The 10,083-nt window shown below is 39.0% G+C and overlaps 1 protein-coding gene across 1 annotated transcript; it reads left to right on the top strand.

Annotated features, from left to right (window-relative positions):
* Positions 1-459: 459 nt before the first annotated feature.
* LOC104539374 (SERTA domain-containing protein 2-like) lies at positions 460-9,313 on the top strand. The gene is made up of 2 exons (XM_010182878.1): positions 460-580; positions 8,458-9,313. The coding sequence occupies exon 2, from the start codon at positions 8,462-8,464 to the stop codon at positions 9,311-9,313; it is 852 nt and encodes a 283-aa protein (XP_010181180.1). The 5' UTR covers positions 460-580; positions 8,458-8,461.
* Positions 9,314-10,083: the final 770 nt, after the last annotated feature.

Raw genomic sequence — 10,083 nt, 5'->3', positions numbered from 1 at the left:
TATTGGCTTTATGTATGCTGAAAATGAAAGTTAGGGAACTTAATAAAAATCTAACTCCTTTTGCTGCCTGTAAATGTTAGGGGATAATTCTGAAATACACTTCTTTACAGTTCATGGTATTGTCTCTCCTGATACGTGATTTCTGAGATGATGACAGCTGTAAATTAGTGTTCAGTAACCTGGAGAAGTACCAATGCAAGTTCTTTTCCTAAGGCCTGACACGTGGAGGATCAGTGTTCTATTCTGTAGTATTCATTTATGGAAGATAATTTCCACGTTTTATGTGTTCATAGGTAAAACTGTTAGGTCCTCTTATTTCAGTGCATTAATGAACTTCAGGTTTTCTTACTCAGTTTAACTGGTTTAATAGGATTTTTAAAAGTTGAATTGTGTGCTAGAAAATAGTTCACGTAATAATTAAATGCTCTGTTGTTTGGTTTTTCTTTTGGTTTTCCCCTTAGTCACATCATCCTACCTCGGTGGATGGCTTGGCCTCTCAAATAGTTCAAGACTCTTGGATGACCACACTTTATGCAAAATCTGGAATCTTCCTGCCTGGACTCCTTTCTGGTTTCTAAGGGTAACTACTTGCATGTTTTTATGAAATTGTATCTCGTGTATAGCACATGTTCTGATAATCAGCTGTAGATGTTATTTTTGTGACCTAGAACGATAAATTGAAAAATAATTTTTGAAAAGGAGTGTACAGTGTAAAGTGCTTTAGGCTTACTGAGTAGAGTAAGCTCTTTGGTTTGAATACTCTGTATCTGCATTACTTATTTTTTTTCCCTTTATAATGAGGAAGTGCTATAATGTAACAAAGATTTTAATATTTCCATAAGAACACATTTATTGGAACTTCATTGACCAAGGCCCCAATCCTGCAGTGAGTCTGCTGTTCAGCTGCTGGAATTGATGCCATTTCTGTAGTAGGTGCCCCAGAGCTTTGCAGTGTTGCAGTCTTTTCTGGTGAGGAGAAGGCACTTTGGATACTGGAGAAAAGTTGCTGTGTGCTAGTCTGTTAGAGAAAATTTAGAGATTTCTGATTTGGTTATTGTAGATCACCTATCTAAATAGCCCATACAGAGCTAGAGTAAATGCATGATCCTCTTTTAAAGAGACCTTTTTTATTTTTCAGTTGCTTCTACTGTTAATGGTCTGATTTTTCTGTTAAGTATGGACACGCTGATTTGATCTAGTTAATAACCTCTAACTAATGTTACTGATGGATCTTTTAGACCACTGTAGCCCTAAAATACATGTCAGTGTTATGTAGGTGGATACATTTGAAGTAAATGGATACTGTAAGGAAAACAGAGTTAGAACTTCAGTTGATGAATTAGAACAAGCTTTGAAGAGGTATGCCATCACACTTGCACTTCTGCATTTGTCTCTCCAGTGAGATACTTTGGTGGAACCATGGTGGTTTGGTTCTTGTTTGGACTCCTTTATGTTCTCATTTAATTACAGTTTAGTTTTATTATGAGAGTTTCTAGATTTAGTAACTCTTGATCATGTGTTAGATTTTGCTAACTGTTGTTGACCCTTAGTTTAAACGATTCCAGGCCCTTCTGCTAAAATAAAATTGAAAAAATCCACCCAGATTCCTAAAAAAAATATAAAATAATCTGCTAAACACACTCTTATTAAAAATAGACACCTGTGAGCTTTATTTGTAAATGTGGACTTAAATACACAAGTGTAGAGAGGGAGAGGAAGAAGAAGAGTGAAAGTGGTTTAGTTTTTCTTTTAAGAATGGAAGTTTTTCTCTACTTAACACTGGTACTATCTCAGCAGCTGTCTGTATTAGCCTCTAGTGATAGATGTCAGCTGCTGCGAATGTGGTTTATTTACTGTTGTAAAGAGCACAGATCCTCCTGCTTTAGTCTGTGGAAGGTACATGTCTTAACAGAGGAGTTTCTTCTCCAAAAATGAAATGCTGTGCTCTGAAACTTAGCTGCAGTAGTTCGTAAAGCAAAGCTCTTACCAGTGCTTTATGAAATAAAATGGGAGTAAGGGATTTAGGAAGATGTCCTTGAAATGCAGGAATTTTTCAGATCCTGTTAGACATAACATAAACAGCTTGTGTGGGGGAGTTTCAAACTAACTTTTAAATCGAGGTAAAACTTACTTCTGAGTGCTTTGTAAACATAATTTCAGCTCCTAAAATATTAATGTGTGATACATATTTATCCTTTACTACCACAAATAGCAAAGTGGCAGTGGGAATGTTACAAATTCCAGACTAATTCTGTGCTAGATTCAGTCTCCCTCTCATTCATTTCCTCCTCTTAATGAATACTCTTCAGCCTACTCTTATTTTCAAAATGTGGGAAAGGATGTTAGGTACTCCATAGGTGTGTGGTCTTTGGGGTGGAAGTGAAGCTGTTTGATTGGGTTGAGGTTTTTTTTGTAGGTCTGGACAGCAGCATATCTTGGTCCTGTGTCCCAGTTGTTTTAGTGGTAACAGACTGAGGTGTATGATAGGTCAGGATTTGGTGCCCAAAAAGTTGATGTTAATTCTCTCTTCTTTGAGCAGCTATTTTTGGTCATTTCTGACTGCTGTAAAGAAGCTGTTACACAGCTTAGCTATGGGAGTAAGCTGGTAGGACTGCACTTCTCCCTGTATTTTAGCCACTTGTGCCTTCTCCAGCAGTTACTCATCTTGGCTAAACTGGGGCAGGACTGAGGGCGATGGGGAGGCAATGGACTTAAATACATTTTTGTGTATTTTAAAGTGTCTTCAGATCCAAATTACTTCTTGCTTTGCTGTTTTCTAAAGTGTGTAATCCTTTTCCTTCACTTCCTCTTAATTTTTTGCTGCCAACCAAGATGTGATGTTGTGGGGATCTCCAGCACTTGCTGAGGACACCAGATCAGATACACTGTTCTGTGTAGTCTGACAGCTTACTGTGTTACGTAAGTCATGTTTAAGTGATCAGTGTTAAGTCCAGATGGGAGAAAAGGATTTATACTGTGTCTGTTAACTGTGTACCTTCAGCCTTACCTTCTTCTTGTGCAGCTTCTTATACACAGAATACTAATCAAAGAGCCAGTCCACTACTTCATTAAATATATGAATGAAGTTGTGTTGCCTAAGCTAAAATGTATGTCAAGTAGGGTAAAGACTGTCATTAAAAATAGTACGTAGTACATAGCGAATAACTCTGGGAAATAACCATAACTGTAGGGATGTTTGTATTCCTGCAGATGGATGTGTGCTTGTGAAAGAGGTGTCCATGGAAGAGAGGGGAGAGCAGGAAATCAAGTTGTCAGTTAGCTTCAGTCCATCACTACCACAAGTTTAGAGCCCAGAAAGACTTCCGTGTGTTTTTATAGTTACATGCTTTCTACAGTTATGAACCAAAGGAGATTTTGAAGGAGAATTGCCCAAATTACAATAGCAATGGGTGTCTAGTTTTTATTTTAATACTTCAGTTGCATTACTGAAAGCTGGACAGCCAGCTCTCACTCATAGGTGCTTACTCCTATTCAAATCTTATATTTCTGTCCTACGAGAAGTAATTTTTCATGTTGAGCCAGTCATAGGCTGGAAAATGCAACTCCGTGGCTGTATGAAAAGGATCAAGCAAATGTAAATTCAATAATACCCTAAAAAGAAATCCAGAAGGGACCACTGTCAATGAAATAGTTTTGACCTGCACAGTGCAGGCTCAGTACTTCAGTGGTAAATGAGTAACTCTTGCGTAGTTGATTGTGGTGCTTATTTTTGTATGTGAAAAGCTTGTATTCAGACAATACTAACTGTGGCAGTTGTGTTCTGTATGCTCATGTTTTTTGAAGCTTTTCTCTACAGAAAATTAAAGCTCTGAGCAGTTCCGAGTTCTAAACATTTAAATTGCTCTTAAAACCTTTTTTGGAAGGTGTGGAAGAGGAAATTAAGAAGTAATTTGCCCAGATAGAAGTAGTTGAGGGTTTTCACATGCTGCATTCTTTGTAACTGTTTCCAGCTGCGCTTCCTAACCGTGTGGCAGTGGCAGCTGCACTGCACTATCAGACCTTGTGACAGATGGAGCTGTGTTTTTCCTCTGAAATGGTGGCACGAGTCCTGTGTTGTCCGCAACGCGTCGCAATGTGAATTTTTCTTGGTAGCCTGGAATGTTTCTTCTGAGTAGCTGCACGTTCTGACGGGGCCTGTTTATCTGATATGCTGTGTGGATTTGCCAGCCAAGGACATGCCTCTTCTCCAAGTTTTTTCAAACTCTGGTAGGGTGTAGGATTACAGTGCATGGATGCATCTTCCCATCTTAGCAGGGAGGAGTTTCTATGAAATGTCCTCCACGGAACTGGAAGGATCTGAGGCACATGGTGTCAGGGGCAGAATTTCCACGTACAGACTCCGTTGTGGTTCAGTGACGTGCCTGGAGAGTTTGGCGCTCCTGAACATCAAGTGCACTTTGCTTGAGAAAAGGTTTGTCTTTATGTGCAAAATAATTTTAATTTAAAAAGTGTTCTGCTATAAATGGCCTGTGGCTCAGTCTGCATTACTGTAATGAGAGAAGATGAGAATATACCAGGAAAAAAATAGTGAGATGTGATATTCCTCGTGGTTCTTGTTTTATTGGGTTTTTTTCCATGACAAAAGATTCTAAAATAGAGCATCAGAACTAAAAAGAAAAATACATTTGATTGTTGAATAGCTTTGTAAAGTTCAAGAGAAGGGTGACTTACAGCTTGCCTCTTTCATTATCGAACAGCTGTCTGTACATCTCGCATTTGAAGTTGGCGTAAACTTTAGTTTTTATTCAGTTTTATTTACTTACAATTTACAGAATTATCAGATTGGCACATTTAAAAATCCTGCTACTTCATCCAATTTTTTGAGATCTGAGCAGGTTCCTGGAATTAGGCTGGAGTAAGGAGAATCCAGTTTCTAGACACTGTTTTTGTTTTAGTGTGCCCAACTTGCACTGCTTTGAACTGCAGCAGTCACTCAGCGATACAGGATTGTCTGGGCATGGTAGCATGGATTTCTGTGCGGGCTCTTGTTTGTTTTCCTTAGTATCAAAAATTGAAGTGAGAGGAGCACCACGTAATTGAATAATGCGATCAACATCTTATATTGTGAATCAGTGCTGTCAAAAGAGAGCATTTGACTGGCTTATGAATTTTGGGTTTGGAATGTGTGTGTTAATACACAGTGCAACAAAAGGACAGGTTACTTAGAAAATACGGACTGGTTTGTTAAGGATATGACCCTGTCAGAAATTCTTCTGCTAGGAAGTAAAGCAAAAGGCCTGATAAAATGTAGATTAGCTGGTAACAAAGGGGCTTTGTATCTTTTGTAGGTCAGCAGCTGAGTGTGTTTGACAAGAACTGAAATTTAATGTCTCCTGTAGCAACCGTGACACTAGTCATTTTTAAATCCGCTGTACCGGTGGTACTCTGGTTTTCCCTAATTTTTATGTAACCTTTGAAGTCTTGCAGATCCGTGCAATTAGACAAAAATCGTACTGAACAGGTAGAATTTGTGTATCACGAGGATAGGAGTCTGTGTGTTTGGAAAAGAAAAAAGTCATCTGTGACATCTAGAGAGTGGGGAGTCTGTTCAGGAGAAACATTTCAAGTTGGAGCAAATACTGTTTCTTGCACTTCATTTTTATAGTTCAGAGTGCTGTCGTGCTCAAGCTTTGATTCGTATTTCTAGAATGCCCTGGGACAAATCTTACAAAGAAAATTTGAGGAATTAAAAGGAGGGTGTTTGTGCATGTGAGCATGATGAAATATTTAGTCTAATTAGACTGCTGTATCTAAAAGCTAACCATTTCAATTTAAGTTGGTTTTGTGATACTGTATATTCTCACATATAATTTGCTTGCTCTTCAAACTTGCTTACAGAATTTAAATACTACCCCATTTTTCAGATGCTAGAAATGAACAGTATTTCTATAATTCCAATAGATAAGTCTAGTATTTCCTGTGTGTCTAACAAAGTGTAAATATATCCTTTCTATTAAAAGCAGTAAGTTGTCAGAACCGACCATTCTGAGTGTATAAAATGTCAGAATTACTGTTCCCTGTATGCTCTTCGTTTTGTTCCCTTGTGGGTGTGAATTTTGGTCTGTATTAGTAGAGAGATAAAAGGAAAGCCAAACCAGTGAGCAGTGTATGGGAAGGATGGTGCTTAGTGAACAAATAGCCATTTGGATGTATGTGTTTTTATTCTTTGTAATAATGGTATAGAGTAATGCCTTGGGTTGTATGCAACATTTAAATGCCACTTAAAGTAGAGAGTTCATAACTTTATTGTGAGCTTTCTGTGATTTGAAGACACCGATTGTCTTCACGAAATGTTGTCAGTTGGTACATTTAGCAACAGTTTTACTGTGAAGTCCTACATAGTTGTGATTTTTCCATAAATTGTGACTTTCCATAGATTGCAACTCGCTCATACTGCCCCCCAAAATACTTTTTATTCTTTTCTGTGATGCCTGAACTTTGTACCCACATTTCTGCTGATTTTGTTTGTAATTGAGTGTTCAGCACTGTCTGGTTCAGGTTTGCTCTAAACGGGGTGCTGGAATGGGGGGAGTGAGATGTAAGGGTGGGAGAATCACAGAGGAGAACAGGCACACCACATCCAGACACCTTGTGTCTTTCAAAGAGATTCGGCTGGTGCTGTGGCAGTTTAGCAGGAAACTTTGGAGTTAAACAGACTTCCAAAGTTGTAAAAAATTGCAGCACTGGTAAAATTAGAAGTAATAAGGTTTTTTATTGTTTTGTTAACAGTGAATGTGTTAGTAAACTGAACTATAGGCCAAACTACTACCTGTTATGTCAAAACGCATTCTTGGGTCAAATTTGACTTCATCCAGGTATGTCCCTAAAAGAAAAAGTGGATATGATCAAAAAGTCTTAAACCCCTTTACCAACTCTGGTTTTTTCCTGTGTGTCTTCCTGAGAAGCGTGCACTGCTTGCTCACTTTCTGTTCCTCCAGAGGAGCTGAGTTCTCCAGCAGCCTTCTCTAGGCAGATGGATGTGGCCGTGGAGCCCTGCGGGTGCTTCCTGCAAATCTGGAGAAATCCCAGAAGCACAGGAGGCTTTATCCTGCTGCCATCTCCTTGTCCCCAAAAGTCTAGCAACAGGCCAGCAGCTGGCAGCTGTGGCAGTCAGCTGAGCTATTGCTGGCAGTGTCCAGTGCTCACATGAAAAGGAAGTTGGGAGGCCCTCTGCAGCGTGCAGGGTCTGGATCATTGTGTGGGAAGGATCTGCTCTTAATCTGCCACTGGGTATCTAATTTATGATTGCTTAATTTTTTTCAAATTGTTTAGGAGTGAGGTGTCTGTATTGCATAGGTGCATCGAGATGCACGTAATCAAATTTTACCAGTGTTTCCTGTGCGTGGTATATTCCTTTTCTGCATTTACAGAAGTGATTGCATAGTGCTTGTTGTCCCTAATAAAACACTTTGTATTTTGAATGGTAGTTGCAAGGTATCCAAGCATGTATTTGTTTGGATCACGTGTATTTAAGGTGTGCGTGCGTAGGTTGGTTTGTTTGGGGTTTTTTTGTACCACAGTGTTCTAGACCTACCATATTTCAATGCAAAAGCACACAAAGCAGACTGAAAGCAACTTCCTTTTTGCTATTTACCAAAACTGGCCACTTTAAAAACGCCATTTGATAGCCTCCTGCTGGATGTCCTCTGCGTTAAGTCAGTAGCAGGTTGTGAACCAGCAGCAATGAGCACCGGGCATCATTCTGAGAGCTCTCTGGCCCAGCCAAATTTCCTCCCACCATTTAGCTAAACCTGCTAAGCTGTAGAATGGTTATAGGGATCCCATGGGAGGCCCTGTCGTTGGTCTTGCTGGGTGGTTCACCTCTAGTAAAACAACTTTCACCAGAAAAGAGGGAGAGAAATGAGTTCTATAGAAAGTTCTCAGAGACACTGAGCAAGACATCAAGAATACCTGGATGAGATAAAAATGGGTGTTGAAACTAGCTAAAATCTTAACTACTGTACCTAGGAGTGAATGTTTAAATATTGAAATATTCTGTATACTTATAATCCTTAGTGTAAGCTTCTGTTTTATTTCACAAGATATTTCTCATTAAGTAATTTTGGCATGCTGTATATACTTTAAATGGATAAGAGGCTAAAAAGCTCACCTGTTTAAAGTTTTTAAATAAATTCATATTCTCAGAGTTAAAAGTGAACCTTCAAATCAAAACTTGGAAGTATGCAGCTTTTTGAAAACAAGTTACTATGTTTCTTTCATGTTTTCTGTTAAAAAAGGGAAATCGTGAAACAGTAAAGCTGGAAAGTGCATCTTCTCAATGAAAGTATGGTTTTATTGTCTTTCAGTGTTCTGTGGCATTAGAGTCTAAGTTAACCAATGCATTGTATGCTGCAGAGTTTTTGGAAGTGTCTGTTGAGATCTTGCAGAAGTTGTGATAATCTTGCCCAAGGTTAATTCGTCATTTCTCTCTTTCAGGTTCATGTTGGGGAGAGGTCTAAAGCGCAAGCTGAGTGACTATGAGGAGAACATGGCTGGTCTCTCGAGTGCCTTTGATTCCAGTCGAAATCTGCCATACCCACTTAAGAGGCAGTTGGTGCTTAACATGTGCCTCACCAAGTTACAGACGTACAAAATGCTGGTGGAACCGAACTTGCACCGCTCTGTCCTCATAGCCAACACAGTGCGGCAAATTCAAGAGGAAATGAGACAAGAGAGTAACCAGCAGCCAATTAACGTCTGCCCTGGCATTGCTCCGAGTTGTCACAGCTACACAGGGATGGAGACATCTGGGATTTCTCTGCAGTTGCCTTCAGGTATTAGTCAGCAAGAGTCTAACTGTTGCAACTTGCGGTCTGTAGAAGACCCTATTGAAAACAGCCTGCTGATAGTCTCAGATGATGATATGTCATCTGCTATTTCATCTATTCTGAAGGATTTAGACTTTGTAGAAGATATCAGCCCCCCTACTTGTCTGGTTCCTACTGGAGATGACCAGCCAAAGTTTCCAGAAAATACAGGTCTAAAACTAGAAGATGATAGACAGGATTTGAAGGGAGCTGAATGCGTGTTTGGTTCCTTTGAGATCTCAAATTCAACCAGTTACTTGAAGGATTTGGCAATAGACGACATTTTTGAGGATATTGACACTTCCATGTATGATTCAGACTTCTGTTGCCCTCCACTAACGCCACCCAGACCACCATCTCTTGCTACAGAAGAACCATTGAAAACCTTTCCATCCTGTAATTCTTCCTCAGCAAGCAACATTCAGATATGTAGAACAGATCTGAGTGAATTGGACCACATCATGGAAATTCTCGTTGGATCCTGATACTTGTTTTACCCAAAGATACTTTTTAAACTGCCACTTTCACTTGGTTTCAGGATAAAAGCCACTGGAAAAGTTGTAAAGAATTCTTTAAAACACAAACTAAAACATAATCCTAGTAGGATTTTCTAAATAATTCCAACTCTTCTAAACCAAAAAAAGTGGCAGACTTTTTTTTTTTTTAAAAAAAAGAAAAAGAAATATTTATTTATCAGAACTGTGCAATCATCTTTTTCCTTCCAGGGTGTATGTGGAACAATAGACACATGCCCTTACCACCCCTCACGCCTCTTTCAATAAACTTTTTTTTTATGTGCAATTTTTAATTTGTCAGAAGAATTTACCTGCAAAACGAATTTCATATGAGATGATCTTTTACAAAGCCTCCACTTTATTTTTAATATCAGAGTCTATGCCAAGTTGGCATACGTCGAGTTGCGTAGCTGGATTGCACGGATTGCAGACGCGTTACTAGAGATGGGTATTTTTACAAAACGAGACACGCTTTGCTTGCTTTTGGTCGGAGAAGCGGATCGAGACACTTATCAACAAAGTCTCTTGCATTTTCTAAAGCATTCAGAACTATTTATTTTTGTAAATTTTATAGTCTTTCTACATTTTACTACGTTATTTCACCATAGTTCAAATCTAACGGACTCCTAGTTGGATGTGTTTAGCACTACCTCTGAGCTGAAATGCTTTAACTCTTTCCAGTGCTTCGTCTAAGACTGCAGATCTTTCTGTTTCTATTTTTCTTTCTGGGGGAAAGGACT

Source organism: Mesitornis unicolor, unplaced genomic scaffold (assembly GCF_000695765.1).
Source record: "Mesitornis unicolor isolate BGI_N332 unplaced genomic scaffold, ASM69576v1 scaffold16384, whole genome shotgun sequence".
NCBI lineage: Eukaryota > Metazoa > Chordata > Aves > Mesitornithiformes > Mesitornithidae > Mesitornis > Mesitornis unicolor.
The sequence above is the reverse complement of the archived record's forward strand: the minus strand, read 5'-3'. Positions and strand labels throughout refer to the sequence as shown.

Bases quoted from the DNA above. Each gene is read 5' to 3' on its own strand.
- LOC104539374 (XM_010182878.1), top strand. From the start codon at position 8,462: ATGTTGGGGAGAGGTCTAAAGCGCAAGCTGAGTGACTATGAGGAGAAC.